At 46.2% G+C, this 24,999-nt stretch overlaps 1 protein-coding gene across 4 annotated transcripts in view; it reads left to right on the top strand.

The window, feature by feature from the left end:
* UNK (unk zinc finger) overlaps positions 1-24,999 on the top strand; it is a 64,104-nt gene that overhangs the window by 30,911 nt on the left and 8,194 nt on the right. For all 4 annotated transcript variants that reach the window (XM_044298266.1, XM_044298265.1, XM_044298264.1 and 1 more), the window contains 9 exons: positions 687-804; positions 882-966; positions 1,130-1,272; positions 3,106-3,153; positions 16,522-16,707; positions 16,801-16,866; positions 19,230-19,404; positions 21,878-21,979; positions 22,069-22,257. In XM_044298266.1, the coding sequence (XP_044154201.1) occupies positions 687-804; positions 882-966; positions 1,130-1,272; positions 3,106-3,153; positions 16,522-16,707; positions 16,801-16,866; positions 19,230-19,404; positions 21,878-21,979; positions 22,069-22,257 (1,112 nt within the window). The remainder of the gene's footprint in view (positions 1-686; positions 805-881; positions 967-1,129; positions 1,273-3,105; positions 3,154-16,521; positions 16,708-16,800; positions 16,867-19,229; positions 19,405-21,877; positions 21,980-22,068; positions 22,258-24,999) is intronic.

The raw sequence follows: 24,999 nt of genomic DNA, 5'->3' as shown, positions 1-24,999 counted from the left end.
TGCCAAATAGGCCATTTTGACCCTTTTTTCCGTTAGGCAAAAATATTTTTATATTTTTATAGTACGGGTGTTTTCGGTCGCGGTGATACCCATGATGTTTATATTTTTTATTTATGTATTTATTTTTTATACGGAAATATTTATACAGAAACTTTCAATTTTTAACCTTTTTTTTAATATATTTTTAGCATTTTTTTTTTTTTTTTTTTTACTTTTTTTTGTAATGATTTTGAAGATCGTGTTTGAGAGTACAAAATCCAAATGTCTTTTTTTTTATTCTGAATCTGAACAGTCATGGATTTTTAAAATCCAGTTATTGCTCAGGATTGCTCATTTATTTTGGCTTTAATGCCCTCAGCCTCTTCACCCGCAGGCCATGACGCCCGCTGCACGTATGGGCGTGATGTCTGCCTATCACTCCAGCACCGTACATGTACAGCACTGGTAGCAAAAGGGTTAAAAAAAAATGAAAAACTGATGGGATAATGTAAAAGTTTTTCATTTATTTCAAAGCTGGTCATCATGTGCCATTCATCTTGGGATATCTTGAGCCAAGAGGAACCCAGTCTACATTGCATTCACAATTCTGCTGGCTCAATGTCTGACAAGTCTCCGACGCTCTGTTTGTTCAGCTCTGTACGTTCTCAAACACATTCCGTTTTTATTAATGTGACTTATTGTTTTAGGTCTTCCCCTTGTCCAAGTGTAAAACATGGAGATGAATGGGGAGACCCCAGTAAGTGCGAAAGTGGGGACTCCTGTCAATATTGCCACACCAGAACAGAGCAGCAATTTCATCCGGAGGTAATGGCCTTCCTTGGTTTGCTCATTGTGTCGCCCTGATTCTAGAGAGTTTGGTAATCTCCTGTCATCTTTTACAGATCTACAAGTCAACAAAATGCAATGACATGCAGCAGTCGGGAAGCTGTCCACGTGGGCCTTTCTGTGCCTTCGCACACGTTGAACGTATGTGGCTCTGTTAATGCATTCTGCAGGGTTGGGAGGGGGATACCACCTATAGTAATTGCGTGATACTTCGCAAAATGATTTTACCTTCCAGATATTCGTATTTTTTTTTTTTTTGTCAGCTTGGCAAAAGTTCTCTAATAATGCGCCAATCTTGTTACAGAATCTCTTCTTTGTGACGATCTCCAGTCTGCGTCATCTGTGTCAAGCCCAACACAAACTGGACCTATTATGTATATGCCATCTGCCGCAGGAGACTCTGTCCCTGTGAGCCCCTCTAGTCCACATGCTCCAGACTTCAGCAATGTACGTCTTTTTCATTCTGCATCCCAATATGCCATTTGTAGCAGACGGACTTGCCCGGGTCCGCTGCAGACAGCCATGTAGCTTTTGTCCAAGAATCTTGTTCTATTTCTCTTTAGGATTTCTTGTTACTTCTTTAAATGATAGGGGTTGTCTTTTTTTGCCCTAGAAGGGCTCCCCAACTATTTCCCCACAGTTTAGAGCTCATCCTTGGGGGTTTTCACAGGATAAATGAAATTTGTGGCCTTTCTGTATAAGGCTAGCTTCACACTAGTGCTAGAGATCCGACAGGCTGTCCCCTGCCAGATCTCTCTGCATTCTGGCATTGCTGGAAGCTCGAAAGTCTCCGTCCAGCCCCATTAACTGTAATGAGGATCGGCAGAGATCCGCAGCAGTGGTTTTCTTCTGGCCGATTCTCTGCATATTTTCCAGGTTGCGCCCAGATCTCTGCCGGTCCCCATTATTGTTCATGGGGCCAGGCTGAGACTTTCAAGCTTTCGGCAATGTCGGAATGCAGAGAGATCCTGCAGGCTATTCCCTGCCAGATCTCTAGCTCTAGTGTGAAGCTAGCCTAACACATGGACATAGCAGGTCATCCAGAACAAAAGACATTCTTTCTAGCAGCTCTCTGGTTAAGGAGGTTGTCCCAAAAAGGCCATTTATCACCTATGTATGGGACACATAATATATGATTACTGGGACCCCCACGTATCCCTAGAACAGGGGTCACAAGCCCACTGTTTCTCCTCACTGGACATCCTCAGTGAAAAGGACTTTGAATAGATCGGCGGTCAGTTTTGAACAGTGCTTGTGGGGCTTGCCGAAACGGTTAAGTACAGCGATCAACTGATTTTGGCAGCCATATAGACATTAAATGGAGTGGCACTGTGTATGTGTGACCTCTATTCCAGTCATGCTCCTCCTCCTCACTGTGGTTGAGCAGTAATTTGGAATGGGTGGCTCAGGTCATGTTCTGGTGGTTCCAGCGATGGGGCCCCCAGTGATCCCATGGATAGGTAATACATTTCCTTTGTGGAACAATATTTAATAGAGGAGGGTCTTGTTAGAATTCCCAATTAGAGTATCTGCAAATTAGTCTTCTAAACCTGACAACCTCGAAGATGGAAATCTTGTCCACTGCTAAAAAAGGTAGAAAGCCATGTGAAGGAAAGCAGATGTATAGCCCATAGACATTGCATTATTCCTGACAGATCTTGCCATTTTAAGAAAAATAGATTTTTCTACAAATAATTCCTTTAAATAATGCGGAGAACTGGGAATGTCTAACTGACTTCTGACCTTGTTGCCCAATGTTAATATGTGGGTGAAGGGAGTCGTTTATGCCAACTCATAGATCTCTGTGACTTTGTTCTTTCAATAATATATGTGCCCCATTTTAGGTATTTTGGGGGTCATTTATTAGGTCTGGCGTTTTAGACGCTGGTCTTAATAAGCCCTTTAGCTGGTGCTGAATCTGCCAAAGTTATGAAGAGGCGCCGGCCTTTACATAACTTCGGCCTATCCAGTTCCAGTCTAAATGTAAGACGGCTTCCTTGCTGGCTTAAATTTAGACCATTTCTAAAACAGGTGTAGAAAATGATGAATGAGACGGGCTTTCCGGCTCGTCCCCTTCCCCGCTTATTTTTTTAGACCTGGCATGAGCGGAAAAAGTCACAGATTGCGTTGCAAATAACCTTTTTGCCTCAATCCGCGAGAGAAATACTCCTAATATAGGTGTGTTTCTAATAGTAGATGACCCCCATTATGTTGTGTTTGTTTTTTTGTTTTTTGTTTTCTCTCAGAAACGCGTCCTTACAATGATCTCTGCTTTTATAGGTATGGGGCAAAATGAGCCACCTCCCCACTAGTCCAACTTCAGCAACTGTAAGTACTAGTGGTTCTTTTTTTTAAACGTTTTCGTTGAATTTATGTAATCGCATACGCTGAGTGTTTCTGTTCTGGTTCTGACAAAGCTGTCAGTTCAGTTGATGTACTGCTCCAAATCAATTAAGATACGTGCACGGAGAGATCAGACAGACAACTCACTACATGGAGTTAAAAAGGATCTCTGGTTTATTTCTAAGAAAACAGACAATACATAGTTTTCACGAGAGGAGGGAGTGAGGGGGGGTGAAAGATAAAGTATATATTTTCTATTGGCTATGAACTCTCTACTTTTCTGTAACCTTGACGGCCAGAGGAAATTCCTCCTCACTCCCCCCCCCCTTGTTCCTGGGTGAAACTGTTACTTCTTTCTTTGTAACTGCTTGCTTGAGCTGAACGGAAACCACAAAGAAACACATGATAAAAACACAAAGTAAGATTCTAGTTTATAGGTGTTGGCAGAATGCCTGGCCGCCATCTTAGCTCAACAAGCAAGTATCCATTTTGTATCAATAGTCCATAACAGTCCCCCCTTGGAGACTTGATTGTAGACTTTCCCTTCGCCTAGCGAATCCCCTGGGCATACCATTCGTATCCTCTTCACCCGCAGTGGCGACAACCTACCCCTTATAGGTAGGCTCCCGGTTGCTCGGACTTGTGGTAATACCCTGGGATTCATCTCACCCTATCTCAGCCAGGCATCATTGTGAGGAGGGGGAGCTGTGTTGAACGATGTTTCCTTCTGTCCTTCCTCATCGTAGAGGAGCATAATAGGTCGTTCATCAGTTTTCTTCATTCTTTTTGAAAAGCGGGTCACACAAATAAGAACGAGCTTAATCACTACATATATCACCAATATTATTAGGGCTACCTGCAATATTACCTGGACAATTCCCATGAGCCAACCCCCAATACCTTTGAACCAGTTATTGGGGTTAAGGGAAGAGAAGGTATCAGACCACCATGTATCTTTATCAGCTTTATGTGCATCCAGCCATTTATCTCTTAAATCCGCCATTTCCTCTATACCCACCTTAACTTGCAAATTACCCTGCGGGTCTATGTAATGGCAACAAGAGGGTCCCACAACCTGGCACATACCTCCATCTTTAGCTGTAACATAGTCTAGAACTAATGTGTGTTGGTTGGTGACAATGATTAACTGGTTTTGCACAATGTTTGAGGTATTCATAAGTCTCATCTCTTCCCATATTTGGTCATCCAGGTAGTCTGTTGCTACTACCAGATGATCCCACATCTGCACTATCATGGGATATATGAAGATGGAACTAACAATTTTGTTGGTAATGCTCGTCTCTACTACATGTGGCTTGCCATTTGGTCTGGGTGTGTTATCTTTGGCCCTACGATACAAGGTGTGTTTAGGTACTGCATTTATGTCAATTTCAGAGTGTGGTCCTATAAAGGTGGCAGGAGTAAGCCTGGCGATGGTGCACAGTCCTGTGACATTCTGGGATAACCATTTGTACACTTTGTGTCCACAAACTAAGTATATGTCGTCTGGAACTGCTACTGCTGTGCCATTGAATAATCGGGTAATTAGTTTGGCTAATTGTGTCCCTTTCACCAACTCATATCCTTTTGACTGACTTTCGGTGTCGTTAGCTAATATACCTGTCCGGAGATCCTGTACAGTACGGTTGTTACAGGGCAGATCCTTTCCGTTCTCAGCATCTACACCAATACACTGCACGTGGCTGTCTGTTTTTGAATCATTGCAACCTGAGTGTATGTGTTGACTAAATGTCATACCTTTGGTTTGTACTTGGAGACAATAACAGTGTGTCCAGCTAGGAAAACATGTGACATTAGCCCAGTGTCCTATTCATTACCCAGTGGTGTGAACACTGCTGATATGCCCACTGTCAAAGTCATGATCAGTATGTGAATCCTCGTGGCTTATTGTTCCAGGGTCGTCGGGACAGCCTTTACTCTTTTACAATGTGAGGCATGGATCCAGGTAAGCCTCCCTTCGAGTTTCACAGAGGTCGGGGTAGTCAGCAACACCTGGTACGGCCCCTCGTATCGTGGTTCGAGGGTGTTTCTGACGTGTTTCTTTACCACCACCCACTCTCCAGGTTTGAGATTGTGAATTCCCTCTAGGGAGTCAGGATCTGGAATGGAAGAGAAAACTTGTGCACGTATGTTAGACAATTGTTTACTCAGGGCAATCACATATTTAGCAACAGATTCATAATGCATTTGCAATTGCTGTGGGAAGTACTGTCCCATCCTAAACAAAATTTGGTGTGGAGGCCTAGGGGTGTGTCTAACTGAAAATAGTGCTATTGGCAGGCATTGTACCCAACTGAGCCCTGTCTCCCCAGTCATTTTCAGCATCTTGGACTTCAGTAGCACGTTCAGTCGTTTGACTTTGTCGCTGCTTTGGGGTCTGTAGGGTGTGTGATAGGCTAAGTGTGACCCTACCATCTTCCAGACTTCTTGGGTTAATCTAGCAGTGAATGCTGGGCCCTGATCACTCTCAATGACCTCAGGTACTCCGAACCTACAGACAAGCTCCTGCATCAGTTTTTTTGCAGTAGTGGTTGCTGTCTGGTTTCGGACGGGGTAGGCTTCTGGCCACCCAGAGAACAAGTCTATCACTACTAGCACATATTGAAACCCTTGGTACATTGGCATCTGGATGTGGTCAATTTGAATCCGTTGGAACGGGTACTGGGCTTTGGGGAGACATTTGGTTGGTGTAGGCTCAGGTCTTCCCGGGTTGCACTGCGCACAGATGAGGCAAGACTGAGTATGCCTCACCAGGACAGGGGTTATACCTGGGGCCATTGTCTATTAGTTCTTTCATGATGGTCTTAGATTGATGGGTGGGCCCATGAGCTATTGAAGCTATCAGAGGATAGAGAGCTTTGGGCAGAGATGCTCTCCTTCCTTGGGTCCACAGTCCAGATTCTTTCTCTTCTTGGGCTGACTCTTTTAGCCAATCCAATTTTTCTTGTGGCGTGTACCTGTTTCTGTATTTGTTTCAGGAGGTCCCATGTGATTTCTTCTTGTTCCAGGTCTTCCTGTGTTATCATAATCTGGTCTGACTGGACTCTTTCCTCTTTCACTGCTGCTTCCTTCGCAGCTTGGTCAGCTAGGGCCTTTCCTCTGGCTTCAGAGGTGTCAGCTCGAGTGTGCCTGTAGATCAATAAAATCTTCAGATTCTCCAGTATACTCCCCCCTTGGAAGAGGAAGGAGTGCAGCAGGATTGAGGATGTGGCACCTCTGAATGGTGACATTATCTGGCAGAAGCAAACTACACTGAAGCCGGAGGTGGCGCTGTGCAGTGAGGTGTTCAGGTTGAGTCTGCTGGAGGATGGCAGAAATGTCATGGGGAGCCAGAATAGTGAGGGGATGACCCAGCACAACGTCAGATGTGACGTTTAGAAGAGAGCTGGCAGCATGGATAGCGCTGACACAGGAAGGGGCTTCTCTGGCTACTGGGTCCAGTCTCTTTGTATGGTAGGACTTTGGGGTCCTACAGGGTCACAGTGACTGGTGGGACATTGAGGTATCCAATATCCTGGGGTCCTCTGGCCCAGAGAGTATTGGGGATGAGGTGCAAAATGGTTTGCAGCGAATCCCCTTGCTCATATAAATCAGTGCAGAATTTTATTGTCAGACATCCGGCAGCCGTGGGTGTCACATAATTTGAGTGAAAACCACAAAGACCAAGAAGCGAGACAGTTTCTTATCAGAAAGAGGAGCTTAAACTAACACAGCAGAAACTAACATTTCTGTGAAAAAAAAAAAGGTGGGGGTCAACTGATCCCCCGCAGCTGTCCTGCAGTGTGGTGAAATGATCTGCTCATTTAGCTTTTGTCCATTTCTGTAGTTGTTCTAGAAAGAATTCTCCAGACTCATGATCCCGGGGGTCAAAGTTAGCACCTTTAAGTTCAGGGATGTGGATTTGATCCATTATCAGTGTGGAGTATTCACCTGTCTTGTTTTCCACTATACTTTGCAGGTCCGACCATGTGCACCCATAGGTTTGATGCACTTGGGACAGTGTCCTGAAAAAGGGCATGGGATGGGTCTCAGGGTCAGGCAGTAAATTCACTATGGTGAATAACTGTTGTGGGGTGAAAGACACATATTTTGGTGGTCCCTGAGGCCGGTTAAGTGCTAGGGCTTCTTTCAGTGTCTCAAGGTTTCCCTGCTCAATTTTCTGTAAGTTCTTTTGTAACTCTGTAATCTGACCCTGCAGTATTTGATCTTGTGAACGTCGTGATGGGCGCACGGTCATGGGTACAGTCCACTGTGGTGCCAGGGGTAAAGTTGGCGGATCCCCGTAGTCTGTCGGGGTACCCCGCGAAGGAGTCTGCATATTACCCGGTGCATTTTGTATGCCCATTGTGGATTCTGCAGCACCGTCTGCATCCCCCTGTTCTGCTTCATCAGGTTGCCCCCTACCATTATAGGAGTAAGGGTGGCAGGTGAGTGGGGTAGCATGAATGTACCGTCCGGGTTTATCATCGGGTACAAGGTAGTAGGAAGGGGCAAGGGTGACATAGGAGTGACGGGGGGGGTCTGGACCGAATGATATTAAAGGTCCGTTCATGGGCGTTGCCTGGGGACAAGATGGCGCTGTAGCTAACACGGGAAGTGATGGGACGTGCCGGGGAGTAGTTACCAAGGTGTGGTTTTGTGGGTGGGGAACCCCACAGGGAAGGCACGTATCACGGGAGGAGGGATTCTGTTGACCGCATGTTTTGCAGGTCCACCCACCTGCTTTCTTCCCGGCGCCATTATAGGGTGGTGGCTAGTCATGTATCAATGCAACACCAGGCTTACAGAAATATCTGTCTTTTCTCATCAAAATTTAGTTCCCCCCGGTCTGTTCAAATTCTTTACTACAGTCCAACCACACACGGACCATGTCTGTCAATTTATCATCTTCTAACTTCCCTCTCTTCTCGTTTAACAACACTTGCCAGGTGGCACTACATAGGATGCCTCCTTTACAGACACCTTTAACTCTTCTCCAACTTACTTAATCCTTTTATGAAACGTTTGCCTCTCCTGTCCGCCACGTACTGTTCAGGTGAACAGTAACCCTTCGGGACACTTTCCTCATTTCCCATTATCTCTCGTACCTACTGAAGCCGCCTAAAGACCTCTGCATAGAGTAATCACTGGACGTGAAGACCTTTGAGTCCCGGTCAGCACACTCTGGGCTACCGCGAACCGCTCTCCACCCATCTGTGATCGTCCCCTTTATGGAGATTCGAGTCAGACACCGGGCTGAACTCCGATACAGGAACACAGGAGAACTCCGTGTCTCAGTCAATGATACTTGTCAACAGGGTCTTCACAACTTATAGGCACAACACAGTACATCAAGACTTTAAGAAAACATATGGGGTTCTTACTTTCATGCCCTCGAGGACGTCCCAGACTGCTTCCGCACCCCTCCCTCAGACGAACACCAAGAGGCTACACCAGGGGACACTTTATAGGCAAGATGACTCAATTTTCCTACCTCATATCACGGGTTGCGACCCCGGTGTCCGTTAGTGCGCCTCTCCTCGTCTGGTCTCTGGGGGTACGGGAACAGAGGGTCCAATCCTCGAGCCCCACGATTGGCGCCAAAATTGTTCTGGTTCTGACAAAGCTGTCAGTTCAGTTGATGTACTGCTCCAAATCAATTAAGATACGTGCACGGAGAGATCAGACAGACAACTCACTACATGGAGTTAAAAAGGATCTCTGGTTTATTTCTAAGAAAACAGACAATACATAGTTTTCACGAGAGGAGGGAGTGAGGGGGGGTGAAAGATAAAGTATATATTTTCTATTGGCTATGAACTCTCTACTTTTCTGTAACCTTGACGGCCAGAGGAAATTCCTCCTCACTCCCCCCCCCCCTTGTTCCTGGGTGAAACTGTTACTTCTTTCTTTGTAACTGCTTGCTTGAGCTGAACGGAAACCACAAAGAAACACATGATAAAAACACAAAGTAAGATTCTAGTTTATAGGTGTTGGCAGAATGCCTGGCCGCCATCTTAGCTCAACAAGCAAGTATCCATTTTGTATCAATAGTCCATAACATTTCTGTAAGGCCCCATAGGTCTTTGCATCAAAAGGTTTATGTCAGAGTACCTTTATAAACTGTATAGAGAAGAGTGCCTTCCTATATAGTGAACCACATTGATCAGACTACACAGAGTTTGTAGTCTGTTGCTATGGATACACGTAGTTATGCATAGTAGCTGGGGACACAAAACTGCAGGATATGAAGAGTAGTTGCTAAGTTACTTAATTTTTTTAATTTTTAGTTACATTGGAGCAAAAAAAACTAATTGTTACGACGATAACCTTGAAAGGAGTTAGCCCATGATTTATGTAAAAAAAAAAAATGAAAATCAGACATCATATAGCACATGACAATCTCTTTCTAACAAAGCTAGAACCAGCCCTGTACCTCACATGGATCCAGAGATCTCCCCATTCCTTGCTCCAGTTGTTCTTCTAGATTTATTTCAAGCTAGCACCTCAGGAAGTGTGTCCTTACTCAGGCGGCGTGTTCTTTCTGCCACAGCTCTCTCCCTATAACAGCTCAGGGGTGGTGTTCTTACTCAGGGAGGCATGTTCTTTTCGCTGCAGTTCCCTCCTTGCAAGTGTCACAGCTCCTAACAGAAGGTTGGGATGGTGGCAGTTGAAAGATGGCGCTGAGTATGTGCATCCAACTCAGCGAGGTGGACAGAGAATTGAGGCGAAAAGCAAACAGGAGATGCATTTTATTGAAAAGCTCAGTTTCTATCCAAAATTTTATTACATGCAATTCTAAAAGTATTCAGATCCTGGTGTTGGGTTGAAAAATGTAGAATATTTTTGGGGGACAATCCCTTTAAGTCTGCTCAATTTCGATAAGGGTAAAAGAAACAGATGCGGGGGCCTGGCCAGCAGCCAAGATGGCCGGGCACACTTGAGAGTCGCTCCGGGGCTAGTGCTACTCTAAGGGACAAATCCTGCTAAGCACTGGACTATCGTGAAATTTAGATCCCTGGTCGTGCCCTAACACACCCGAGAAGCAAGCACAGCGCAAACCTACCTTGCAGGGGAACCGCGCTGGGTCCTGACTAGGAACGAGTGCCGAGAGAGAAGGCTGGGCGGCAGACCTGCAAAGCGCTGTGGCTCATAGAACACTGTGAGCAGAGTGGGGAGAGGGAGGACAGGAGCAGCAGCAGCTGAGGACGGGGGCAGCTAGCGCTACAAGCCCCCGTTGTTTTTGCAGCACCAGGAAGGGGGAGGGCGCCCAGACCAACACAGGCTCTAACTATAGCGGAGACCACAGCACGCTCAGTCGTGAGCAAAATAATCAAAACCTCCTTATCAAGTTTATAGGGCCTACATCCCAGACTGCTTTAGGGCTCTTTCACACTTGCGTTCTTTTGTTCCGGCATAGAGTTCCGTCGTCGGGGCTCTATGCCGGAAGAATCCTGATCAGTTTTATCCTAATGCATTCTGAATGGAGAGAAATCCGTTCAGGAGGTATCAGGATGTCTTCAGTTCCGGAACGGAACGTTTTTTGCTCCGGCCAAAAATCCTGAACACTTGCCGCAAGGCCGGATCCGGAATTAATGCCCATTGAAAGACATTAATCCGGATCCGGCCTTAAGCTAAACGTCGTTTCGGCGCATTGCCGGATCCGACGTTTAGCTTTTTATGAATGGTTACCATGGCTGCTGGGACGCTAAAGTCCTGTCTACCATGGTAAAGTGTAGCGGGGAGCGGGGGAGCAGCATACTTACTGTCCGTGCGGCTCCCGGGGCGCTTCAGAGTGACGTCAGGGCGCCCCACGCGCATGGATGACGTGATCGCATGGCACGTCATCCATGCGCATGGGGCGCTCTGACGTCATTCTGGAGCGCCCCGGGAGCCGCACGGACGGTAAGTATACTGCTCCCCCGCTCCCCACTACTACTATGGCAACCAGGACTTTAATAGCGTCCTGGCTGCCATAGTAACACTGAACGCATTTTGAAGACGGATCCGTCTTCAAATGCTTTCAGTTCACTTGCGTTTTTCCGGATCCGGCGTGTAATTCCGGCAAATGGAGTACACGACTGATCCGGACAACGCAAGTGTGAAAGAGCTCTAAATATGACCCCAGCACAGGAGCACAAGATAGCTCCAGAGAAAACCTCTTCTTATCTAACGGGCAGCTTTGCTAGATACAAGAAGGCACACAGCGCTGATCAAGCCCTGGAGCCATTTTTTTTTCTACTGTTTATCTACCTTTATACTGATACAACAATGGGGCCAAAAAAAACGCAAAGTGCCGCCGGAAAATTTTGAGAATTTTCTAGACAACCAGATGAGAGTTCGCAGTCACTACCGCAGCGGAATATGAACACCAGGACTAGTACTGTTTGAGATGTAGCGGTCCCTGTAACTGCCCCTGAGGAAACTTCAGCCGAACTCACCCTTAAAGGGAACCTGTCAGCGGCAAAAGCCATTCCAAACCGCCAGCTGTACCTTCTAGTAGCTGGCAGTGATTTTCTTACTGCATTCTGATCAGGGCAGAAGTATGAAAAACAATCTTTTCTCCTCCGTCCGCGCTATTTTCCAGTCAGGCTTGAAGTCAAGGGGGCAGCGGCCTCTGCTTCAAGTCAAGGTAACCGCTCCCCCTTCCCTGCCCCTTCTCCTGTGACTGACAGTAAGAAACTCACTGCCGGCTACTTGAAGGTACAGCTGGCAGTTTGGAATGGCTTTTGCCGCTGACAGGTTCCCTTTAAGCAAGTATCCGTACAAGTTCTGGAAGCCATTACTGCGTGCAAGACATCTCTCACAGGGAAATTAGATGAAGTCAAGATTGATTTGGGTCTCCCGCATCAAGAGCTACACAACCTGCGAGATAGAGTCCAGCACACTGAAGAGCGTATATCGCACATAGAAGATGTCACAGCTACTGTTCCCCATATCTGACCTTAACACTAAAGCAAAGCTTTGGAAGCAGAAAGCAGACGACTTAGAAAATAGGCTCTGCAGAAACATCATCAGAATCGTCGGCTTGCCTGAAAGAGCAGAGGGCCGCATACCGGATGAAAGAACTACTCTGTGAGCTTTTGCGGTAGAAAGGGTTCACAGAGTACCAGCGAAACCTCCCTCACCTGGAGCCCCACCTCGACCCATGCTTGCAAGATTTCTCAATTGCAAAGGTAGAGACAAGATATTGGCTTTAGCCAGAAGACAGCAACAAATTAAATATGACAACACTAGAGTCTCCAACTTTCCGGATTTTTCCATGGACCTGCAAAAACAATGAGCCACCTTCATGAACGTCAAGTGACGGCTAAGAGAGGCAAACATACCATACTCCATAGGCTATCCTGCAAAATTAAGAGTGGTGGACGGCGATAGAGCAGTCTTCTTCTCTTCACTTCTCCTGGAGAGGTATCCGAGTGGCTGGCCCTACGGCGAAGATCCCCCAAGACGTTGAAACTCCTGATAACACCTAAGGACTGGTCACCAGATGGCCTGCATCAGACTGGCCAGGCTAAGTTGAAATGTTTCCGATATGTCTAACTGCAGCTTGCTTAATACAGTTACCCAGATAGCACAGTTGCACACCACCACAACCATTGCAATAAGTTCAACTCCTGACGCTAAATGTTTGCCCAGGATTCCATGGCTGAATGAAAAATTATATCATGGAACGTCAGGGGACTTGGCACCCCACAAAAGAGATCAATGGTGCTGGCCTATATTAGAAATGCTAGCCCACAAATTCTGTGTCTCCAAGAAACACATCTCATATCCAGCACCTCTCGGGTTATAAAGAAGCCTTGGGTACAGTGGGCTGCACACTCCTATCACACCTCTTCCTCAAGAGGGGTATCCCTGTTAATACATAACAAATACGTTGGGAGGTAAAAGAACTAGTCATTGATACAGAAGGCAGATATGTCTTTGTTCACGCTCTTATTGATAATGTACAGTATACCTTACTAGGCATTTATAACCCTCCCCCTGGATCAGTGCAGGTTTTACACGCAGCTGCTACTTTTGTGGCCACCTAACCACATGCTAAATTAATATGCAAGGGAGATTTAAACATGATGCTAGACCCTGCTCTGGACAGATTCCATGATGAGGCAGACCCACCAAATACAAGGAGCCCTTCAAAACTAAATAGGTTCTTAAATGAATTCAGATGGTTTGATCTTTGGAGAACTAAACACCCCGGGGCTAGAGTGTACTCCTGCCACAGCAGTGGACACAACTCCTTAACTCGAATGAACTATCACTCACTCACTCACCATTGCTAGGCACTCTAATTTGCAGCGCTGCCTCCATAATGTACAGAATGAACATACACCCGTTCTGGCTGAATCTCATGGGCTCAGCGGACGGGATCCGTTACCAAATACACGAACTTCTGAAAGCAAATGAAGAAGAGCCCAATCTAGCTCTTGTGTGGGACACATTATAGGCATTTCTCCGCGGGTCCTTACATTCCAGCATAAACTACATTAAAAAAGACACCAAACGCTCTGAAATGGAGCTGGAGTCTTGCTGTAACAGCAATACATCCGTCACCAGACTGATGCCAACAGGACTGCATAGCTTCAGGCGGGCAGACAATATCTAGGGATACTCAAAGATAAAGCCGATAGATATTTTTCATCAAACAGACCGCTGGGTAATCAATCAGCTAAGCTACTGGCTCAGCTGGTTCGACATGACTCCCCATCTTCAGTGATCCTGGCGGTCAGGAACCTTGCGGGACAGGAATATAACACATATAAAACAATTATTCGCAGCTTCACTCACTTTTACCAAGATTTATATAGATCCAACATAACAGCATCTGAAGCGGAGATAGCTACGTATCTAGGAGGCATCTCTCTCCCTAAACTTATTACAACACAGGGGGCCCAATTAAATCAACCGATTTGCCTGGAGGAGGTATTACAAGCGATATGGGATCTTAACAATGGGAAATCTCCAGGTCCAGACGGGCTCCCTAAGGAGGTGTACTCTAGATATGCAGAGGTGCTGGCCCCCCAATTGTTAGCCACCTTTCACTCGGCCCTGGAGACGGGACGCCTACCCGACTCATTTATGGAAGCCACTATAATACTCAAACCCCCTCGATTGCAGCTCCTATAGGCCCATAGCACTGCTAAACGTAGATTACAAAATTCTGACTAGAATATTGGCAACTCGCCTTAACCAGGTGATTCTGTCATTAGTCCACCAAGACCAAACAGGTTTCATGCCAGGGAAGTCCACCACTGAGAATATCAGAAGGGTTCAGGTTGTCACGCAGATAGGCTATGCCCTGAATGCAGATCGGGCCTTGGCCTCATTGGACGCTGCCAAGGCATTTGATTCCATAGAGTGGATATACTTGTTAGGCTGCCTGAAGGGCTTTGGGTGTGGTCTGCAGTTCCGCGTTGTACTTTATGCTGATGATATGGTTCTGTATCTGTCTTCACCTGACTCGTCCCTCAGCAGAGCGGTGGCTCTGATAGATGAATTTGGGGAATACTCAGGCCTAAGAATTAACTGGGAGAAGTCAGTATACATGCCTTCACATATAGCTCGATTAAAGGTGGTGGACACATTCAAATATCTGGTGGTAAAAATTACTAAACGACACTCCCAGGCCATAACACTCAATATTTACCCCTTAATAGATCACATTCGGAAAAAAATTCAAAACTGGAAACCATTGCCTGTCTCGGTGGCAGGGCGCATCAACTTAATCAAAATGATCATACTCCCCAAGGTGTTATATGCAGTTTAACATTCAGAACCGCACATGCCCAAGTCGATTTTTAAAGAATTAGACTCCATCACTAGGGTCTTTATTTGGTGTAGATCTTGGGCCAAGCTTAGCTTAGATACATTGAGGCGCCCCAAAACGGAGGGAGATGATGGCATTACCGGATTATTTTATATACTACATGGCCGGCCAACTGCGACTCATTCACAACTGGTACACAACAGAAGACCTGCCCGCCTCAGAGTATTTTTTAAAACAATATCTAAATTGCAACACATTATGGTCGGTCCTGGAGGCACACCCCAAATTTCAGAAGCCACTGTTGCCATTACACAAATTGGCTCAGACGGTTTGGAAGGGAGCTGAAGCACTGGCCCAATATACAGAGGTTGTCTCAGACATCCCCCTATGGGACAATCCATCCTTACCGCACTTGCAGGTGGTTATGGGAGCGGATAAATGGAGATTAGCTGGGGCCAAAACCCTTGGGGATATTTCTGATCAGGGAGTAATGACGTTCGTGGCACTGTCACAAAAGTATGATATCCCTTGTACTCACTTCTTCTCATACCTACAACTTAGGCTACTTTCACAAAATAATCCAGCTTTACATCATTCGACATATCTCACACCAACAAGGTTGCATAAAATGGGCAGGGTGGACTTCTGGCATATGATATGGAGCTGTAATCCGATTGCAGCGTTCTGGAGGGAGCTGATTGGTTTTCTTTCCTCCTTATTGCCAGAGCGGGTGGCCTGCACCCCGAAGTCTGCCTGCTAGGAGTGCTGAACGAAGACAATTGGGATCACTATATGACAATATTCTTGAAGGAATCACTGTATATGGCATATAAATGTATTGCTGTAAGATGGTATAGCCCCAATACACCGAACTTGACCATGTGGAAATTGCAAATAAACCAAATTCTACCCTATCACCTATAAGCCCCAAAAAATTGACAAAGTTTGGGTCCTATGGTGTGGGTCTCCTCACACTATGTACTCTGCCTTCGAGACTGCAACAAGTTTTGTCGTCAGCTTGAGGAATCATGGATTGGTCGGTTTAGTGGGACCACTTGTGAGAAAATGTATTTTACAATGCTATATCAGTCAAAGCATAAGGAATTCCTAGCAATGCAATGGTTGGTTAGAGATGTTGACAAAAGGTATACACTTAAGGGTCCATTCACACGTCCGTGGTGTATGGCGGATCCGCAATACACCCGGCCGGCACACCCACAGAACTGCCTATTCTTGTCCGCAATTGTGGACAATAGGACAGGTTCTGTTTTTTTTTTCAGAGCTGCGGACCGGAAGATCAGGGCCGCACTCTGGAAATGTGGATGCGGAGAGCACATAGTGTGCTGTCCGCATCCATTCCTGCCCCATAGAGAATAAATGGGTCCACACCCGTTCCGGATATTGCGGAACGGATGCAGACCCATTCCACGGACGTGTGAATGGACCCTTATTCTGTAATAAGAATATAGGATGACAATGTTATTTTACATTTGTTAATAGAGTTTTAATAAAAAAAGGAACAGATGCATTTTACAGCAGTTTTCGGTGATACTTAATACAGACTTTGACCATGTCTCCCCCAGATGCTATGTGCCAGTTTAGGAAGTCCAACAAACCTTTGTGGATCTCCTCCTGGATCTCTTGGGAAGCCCCACAGTTTAGATAACCTCGGTTTTCACGGAGACCTGTCAGGCAGCTATAAAAAAGCCCCAGGATGTGAGAGAGAAGACTCAGTAGGAACAGATTATCTCAAAAGCTTTAAAAGCCAGGTGAGTAGTCCAGTCATATTTGTTAGCTTCATCGTGGCCTGACGTACTATGTACCTGAGCTTTTACCATCTCTCAATCTGTTGTTTTATGAAGGCAAAGTTAAAGCCGCACTCAATGGAGCACAGAAGCCAAGAACAACCTCTTTTGCAGTCCAAACAGGTGAGGCAGACATTGATACGCCTAATTTGTATTTCCATATGTATATTGCTGGCTTTTACACAGAAATCTTCTTATCCCATCAGGACAACCCCAGTTAATTTGCCCTATTAGTATATATTATTATAGAAGCTGGATCCCCTTGTCGGAACCCCCTTCTGACCCAGAGGGTCTTGCTCTCGGGGTGTCAATGCAATATTAGCTGTTTGCTGGGGGTTTCTGCAGCTGGACCTTTATTAAAGCTGTTGTCTCATCTCGCCCTTACTAAAGCGAGATGAGGACTCCCCTGCATAACGGAAACGGGACAGATCAGTTTTGCAGCCCATAGACTTCTATTATGACGGAATGAATAACTGAAGGCCTCTAAAGGCATTCTGTTATAGAACTGCGTTATGGTCCGTGGTAACGGAATCCATAAAGCAATTCTGCTTTTACCACCAAACTAAGCGTGAACGAATTTCAAAATATGAAATTCGCTCATCTCTACTTGCTATGCTAAACTGTTTCTGTACTGAAACCGTTAGCACCAGGCCGCTTCACTGTTTCCTGGCCATCTGGTGGTCGAGACTTAATCTCATCTCGCAGGATCTTGGGAAGCGGCGATGCAGATGCAAACATTTTCTTTTCTTTTTTTTTCTTTTAAAGGAATTTTATTGTGCAAAAATAGTAAAATGTAAAAAAATATATATTTGGTATTGCTGTGACCCAGAAAGCAAAGTTATTATGTTATTTATGTCACAAAGTGAATGTCACAAAATTTGCAACATAAAAACTCAGTGGCAATATTCTTTTGTTTTTTTGTTTTTCTCCAGAAAAAGCTAATAAAAGTTAACCAGTAAGGCTACTTTCACACTAGCGTTCGATCGGATCCGTTCTGAACGGATCCGATCATAATAATGCAGACGGAGGCTCCGTTCAGTACGGATCCGTCTGCATTATTTTGGCATATAACAGCTAAGTGTGAAAATAGCCTCGTACGGATCCGTCCAGACTTTCAATGTAAAGTCAATGGGGGACGGATCCGCCTGAAGATTGAGCCATATTGTGGCATCTTCAAACGGATCCGTCCCCATTGACTTACATTGTAAGTCTGGACGGATCCGCACGCCTCAGCACGGCCAGGCGGACACCCGAACGCTGCAAGCAGCGTTCAGCTGTCCGCCTGTCCGTGCGGAGGCGAGCGGAGCGGAGGCTGAACGCCGCCAGACTGATGCAGTCTGAGCGGATCCGCTCCATTCAGACTGCATCAGGGCTGGACGGCTGCGTTCGGGTCCGCTCGTGAGCCCCTTCAAACGGAACTCACGAGCGGAAACCGACGAACGCTAGTGTGAAAGTAGCCTAAGCAATATATACCCCAAAATGGTGCCATAAAAAACTACAAGTTGTGCTGCAAAAAAAAGAGCAAGCCCTCATACGGCTACATCGACGAAAAACAAAACAAAAAACGTAACATCTCTGATGATGCGCCTTGGTCGCTAAGGCCCTAAAAGCATACAGGGGAAAATGGTTAATTTTAGAACATTTTGTGCAGCGACTTTAATTTCTTCAGCTCTCGGACAATGGGTGGGTGTAAAAAAAATAAAAAATAATATATAGAAACAGATTTGCAGTAGACATATGTTAGATTTACTTTACTACCATTTACTTGCTGCTCACTTGGCATTGAGTGGTGCTCGGGCAGAAGGGTCTGCTAGTGGCACTTACCTCACCTGCTTCTTGGTTATTTACAGTCTGGAGGAGGAAAGCAAGAGTATAAATTCCTGGTTTTACATAGTACACTGCCAGTGCTTGCCACATGTGCTACTGAAAATGTCTCCCTGCACTGACCCCCCCCCCCCCCCCCCATCCACAAAACCTATCAGGGTTTCCTATGTTTAAAGGGATATTCCTTTCTGACATTTATGGCTGAGATCAAAATATCCGTTGTATGTTTCGGCCAGGGGTGGCAGGAGTTATGCAACCAAGCTGGCAGGAGTTGTAGAAACAGACTGTTATGCTGTTTCTGTAACTCCCATACAAGTCAGTGGGAGCTATAGTTAGCTAACCCCCGTAACCCTGGCCACTGCATAAGACCGGTATTCTGATCTGAGCCATGAATGCCATATATGTCAATACCCCTTTAATTTTGCAAGAATGTCTACTCGTGTCACCCCCCCCTCCTGCCGTGACTATGTACACAGCTCTCCTGTACAAATCCCAGAGATCATATGAATTATCACATGGTAGCATTTAGTCACAGCCGAGTTGGTTGAGCGTTGCGATATGAGCTGGCAATATTGAAGTGTAAATGGCCGGCATTTTTTTCCATAGTGTTTCAGTTGCTAATATTCCTTTATATTTGCATTTTTCTGTTCTTCTTGATCTAGGATGCCCTAGGAATCTTGCCCATGGGAAGCCCATTAACCTCAAGCATTTCCTCCAGCATCACCTCTAGCCTGGCTGCTACACCTCCAAGCCCAGCAGCTATAAGTGGTACCCCCGGTATGAATGCCAATGCCCTTCCCTTCTACCCGACTAGCGACACAGTAGAATCGGTCATAGGTGAGAATTCTTTGCCTTCGTAGTAGCTCATCGTTGCCAGTTTTGCATTTCTCAATGGAATAAAGAGAGATTTATCAAGCCTGGTGTACCATGAAGCTGTATGCCAGTCTATAAGTACAGCATAAGGTTGTGTGTATGCCCCTGCAAGGGAACATGGCCCACAGCACTGAACAAAGCAAGGTGGCACCTGCTGTAATTCAGGCCATCATTCCCTTTTGGCCATGCGAAAAGTAAACTTTCCACTTGTGTCAGCGATTCTGGTGGTGAGTCTTCATAAATAAGAGTGCCATCTGTCGGAAGAATAGGGGTCCCCTTCTCCCCCTATTTAGGAGAAGACATTGTATACAATACATGTATATCTGTATAAGTCTGTATAAATTGAACTCCACTTAGTGGTGTCTACTGATAAACAGAACTTTATTGTGAAAAAGGGAAAAAGTTTAGTGTATTTATAACACATTTTGCATAAATCAACAGTACTATCCAGTGTAAGAAAAATGCTTCTTTCCCCACTTATCAAGCTCTCCCACCCTAAACTCTTCACTCAGTCTGAATTCACTGCTAAATCAGTGTTCGGAGATGAGACTGACTTTTAGCTCACTGAGAATCAGATTACATTCTACTCATAGAAGTCTATGAAGAGGTGAGGGAGACTCAGAGAGACCCCCAGACCTACTGCTCATAGAAGTCTATGCAGAGGGGAGGGAGAGGAGCTGAATGAGTGAGAAGCAGAGAGAGACGTATATGCTGCCCATAGAAGTCTATAGGGAAAAGCCGAGAGAGCAAGAGATGCAGAGAGACACACACAGATATGCTGCTCATAGAAGACTATGGAGAGGGGAAGAGCCTAGTGACAGAAGCAGAGAAGCACATGTAGACCTGCTGCCCATATAAGTCTATGGAAGGGGAGGAGCCACGTGGGAGAGAAGCAGAGACACAGACACACAGTCATGCTATTGCATCTGGTAAGTTTTTTACTATCTTACACAGGGGCGGACTGGGAATTTAAAGTGGCTCCATGTTGTAGGCAGGCCCAGATTAACAAAAGGTGGGGCCAAAATGCGAGAGACCCACAGAACCAATTACCACTGTGCAGCACAAAATATTAACCCAGCACATCCAAATACCTCCAAGACTGCCATGACAGCTTCTTTCAGCCATGTCTTATCTTTTGCAGAATTTGTAACACAGACATCTAACATTCCTCATTTTTCCATCATTCTCCCACGTCCTCAACACAAACTCCCCATCCTGTTGCCCCAACAGAGTCATCCTGATGCTTCCCCCGATACTGTGCCCGCTGTGCTTCCCAATCCCCCAAATGTTTTTCTGCAGAAAAAAGTGCCCCCAGTAATAATAATGCCCCCTAAAATGCCTCCAGTAATAATATTGCCTTTATAGCGCCTCCAGTGTTTAATAATTGCTCCTATAGTGCTTCCAGCAATAATAATGTCCACTTATAATGCTCCTAGTATTAATAATGCCCCCTGTAGTGTCTCCAGTATTAATAATGCCCCCTGTAGTGTCTCCAGTATTAATAATGCCCCCTGTAGTTCCCCATCGTATTACTAATGCCCCCTATAGTGCCTTCACAAATAATATTGTGCTCCCAGTAAAAATCTGCCCTAAAATGCCCTTAGTAATAAAAAATGGCCCCTTGTAGTGTCTCCAGTATTAATAACGCCCCCTATAGTTCCCACTAGTATTACTAATGCCCCCTATAGTGCCTCCACAAATAATAATACCCTCTATTGTGTTTCCAGTAATAATTTACCCTATATTAGAAAAAAAAAATCTCCCATTGGGGCACATTATTAAAATATCCATATTACCTCCAGTAATGCCCCTATACTTCCCCTAGCATTACAAAATGCCCACTGTAGTGTCCTCAGTATTATAGATGCCCCCTGTAGTGCCCCAATGAGTAATGTCCCCTATAGCGCCTAGTAGTCTGAAGCTTATGAAGGGGAACAGCGTGGCAGGGTGCCATGGGCTTTCATTCTTCGCCACAGTATTTACCTGTACCGGCGTCCTGGGGACGTGCGGCTGCTGCCGGCCAAGTACATAGGTACCTGACACTCCCAGTTTTAATTAACACCAGTGGCCATGCAGGGAGCTAGGACGGCAGACTGGGCATAAGCCCACTGGGAACTTTCTCAGTAGTGTTTATAACGAGTCCGCCCCTGGTCTTGCGCTACTGGATTCACATTTACACTGCTCAGTACTTCTGTATAATGTCCTCAGTGCCGCTTCTCTGTATATGAGAGGGAGTGATGGTAGCACTATACAGATACATTTTATTGAATAACTCAGTAGCTATGCAAAATTGTTTATTACATGCAATTACAAAAGTATTCAGATCCAGGTACTGGTTTGAAAAATTTTATATATTTTTTTTTTTTTTTGTGGGACAACCCCTTTCACCCTTTTAGTACATGCATTTGTATAACCTCTTCATTTGGGCCTTTCTCAGGATCTGCTCTGGATGACCTGGACCTCAATGACTTTGGAGTTGCTGCTTTAGAGAAATCATTTGATAGCAGCTCGGTTGCAGCCCCAGGAGGCATCATGATCGGTAATGACTGTGGTATGGCTGCTCTCCCTCTGCTTGTCTTGTATTCCGGCGTATAAAGGCATTAATATTCTCCCTCTCTCGTTATACAGGCGGAAGTCTAATGCAGAGTTCGGCTCCTGTAAATATCCCTGGCTCCTTAGGTAGCTCTGCATCCTTTCACTCCACCTCGCCGTCGCCCCCTGTCAGCATCTCTTCACATTTCCTTCATCAGACAACTGGGCCTCACAGCCAATCAGAAAATACCTTTCTTAGTACATCCGCTACGCATGGTTCATTGGGTGAGTGCCCGGAATACAGTGAGTTAATAAACTGTTAATAACAGGAGCTGTTCATAGACAGACAAATGTGGAATGAAAGCTGTTTAGCTCTGCAGCATAAAGGGGTTGGCCACTATTAGAAAAACACTGCCATTTTATTATACCTTCTTTTTTTTTTAATTTTTTTTTTTACCAGAAACCGCTCCCCACCTATTTGTGTGTAGTATTGCAGCTCCTTCACTTCAGTGGAGTGGAGGGTGCAGTACCAGACACAACCTGTTGACAGGCACTGTTTCTGAATGGTGAAGACCACAAAAAATAAAATAAAATGATTTGCAGTTTTTTTCCCAGCTTGCCTCCCAAAATTTGGAGTTAAAAAACTAGATTTTTGTACTTACCGTAAAATCTGTTTCTCTTCCATTCATTGAGGGACACAGGCCTTGACCTTGGGTATAGCTGTTGCCGCTAGGAGGCGGACACTAAGCACACAAAGTGTAAGCTCCTCCCTCTTCAGCTATATCCCTTCCTGCAGGGACCAAGCCAATCAGTTTACTGCAAAAGCAGTAGGAGAAGCCAGACATAAGAAAATCACATTATGTGCAAACCCAGAACCACACAGGCCCGGAAAGGCCCATAAACAAAAACCTGGGTGGGAGCCGTGTCCCCCAATGAACGGAAGAGAAACGGATTTTACGGTAAGTACAAAAATCTAGTTTTCTCATCCGTCTCATTGGGGCACACAGGCTTTGACCATAGGACATTCCAGAGCAGTCCCTAAGGGTGGGCTTAACTTCAACCCCCCTGCCAATCAGAGAACCACTGTCTGCAAAACTCTACGCCCCAAAGAAGCGTCAGAAGATGCAAAGGTGTGCACCCTGTAAAACCACCACCTTGCACACCTGAAGGGCCGAAGTCCCGTGATGCGCCGCCCAAGAGGCTCCCACTGCCCGAGCCGAATGAGCAGTCACCCGGAACGGCGGGGACCCGATCCTTAACGCAGTACGCTTCCACAATAGCCAAACAAACCCACCTGGAAATGGAAGTTTTTGACGCTGCCAGCCCTCGTCTCAGCCCCTCTGGAATCACAAACAGGGAATCCGTCCGCCTGAAAGATGCCGTCTGGGATAGATAGATACGAACTGCACGCACCAGATCCAGAGTATGAAGCAACTGTTTACAAGGATGAGATGGGTCCGGACAAAATGATCTAAAATCTAATTTAGATGGAATGTCAACACCACCTTGGGCAAGAAGGACTGCACAGGGCGAAGGACCACCTTATCCTGATGGAGGATCAGGAAGTGCGACCTGACATGACAGAGCCGCGAGTTCCGACACTCTACGGATAGAAGTAATTGCGACCAAAAAAGCCACCTTATAAGACAGGAAGCGCAGTGACACCTGCTGCAAAGGCTCAAACAGAGAAGATTGGAGAGTGTTAAGCACTAGATTAAAGGGGGGCGCAGCATGCCCCACCCCCTGCAGAAAAGTCCGAACCTCAGAAAGTGAAGCTAAATTTCGCTGAAAAAAGAATGGAGAGAGCCGACACTTTCCTTTTGAGGGAGCTGAGAGCCAGCCCCAAGTTCATGCTCGACAGCAGCAAAGCCAAAAGTCTCAGCAAAGAAAAACGAATGGGAGACAGTTGTCGCCGCTCGCACCAACTAAAGTAGGACTTCCAGGTCCGGTGGTAGATTCTGGAAGACGCCGGCTTCCTGGCCCGAATCATGGTCTGGACCACCGCATCAGAAAACCCACAAGCTTTCAGTACGGCGGCTTCAACAGCCATGCCATTAAATGTAGCAACCCTAAATTTGGGTGGAAGATCGGCCCCTGCGACAGCAAGTCCTCCCGGAGCGTAAGACACCAAGGTTTGTGAGCGAGAAGGGCGACTAGGGACGCGTGCTACACCCTGCACGACCAATCTGGGGCCATGAGAATGACGGGCAGTCCCTCGGACCTGATCTTCCGGGGAAGACGAGGAATTAGAGGAAGAGGCGGGAACACGTAAGAAAACGTGAACCGACTCCACGGCATCACCAGCGTGTCTAATGCCAGGGCCATGGGGTCCCTGGACCGCGCAACGAAGTCCTCAAACTTGTTGAAGCGTGAGGCCATGAGATCCACATCCGACTGATTCCACCTCTCGCAGATGGCCCGAAAGACCTGTGGGTGAAGAGCCCACTCGCCGGGATCGAGACACTGGAGGCAAGAACACCTTGTCCTGACAAGAGTCCAGTACCATGCCCAGATAAGTCAACTGCTGCGATGGATAAAGACAGGACTTCTGCCTGTTCAGGATCCATCCGAAGTGCTCCAGGGTGAATAGAACAATGTTCAAGCTGTCCTCCATCCCCTGGAACGATGGACCCTTCATCAGGATATCATCTAAGTACGGGATCGCCATGATCCCCCTGGCATGGAGCAGGGCCATTACTGCCGCCAGGACCTTCGTAAAGACCCTGGGAGCCGTGGCCAGGTCGAACGGGAGCGCCACAAACTGGTAGTAAAATGGACCTACTGCAAACCGGAGAAACCTCTGATGACTGACGCATATGGGCACGTGAAGATAAGTGTCCTTGATGTCTATCGAGGACAGGGGTACTCCCCCGGTTCTATGGACGCAATGACCGACCTCAGTTACTCCATCCGGAATCTGCGGACGCGAAGAAAACTGTTGCGCGCCTTGAGGTCCAGAAGGGACGGACCGTGCCCTTTTTGGGGGGGAACCACAAAAAGATTAGAGTAAAACCCCTGAAAACCGTC

Source organism: Bufo gargarizans, chromosome 6 (assembly GCF_014858855.1).
Source record: "Bufo gargarizans isolate SCDJY-AF-19 chromosome 6, ASM1485885v1, whole genome shotgun sequence".
NCBI lineage: Eukaryota > Metazoa > Chordata > Amphibia > Anura > Bufonidae > Bufo > Bufo gargarizans.
The sequence above is the reverse complement of the archived record's forward strand: the minus strand, read 5'-3'. Positions and strand labels throughout refer to the sequence as shown.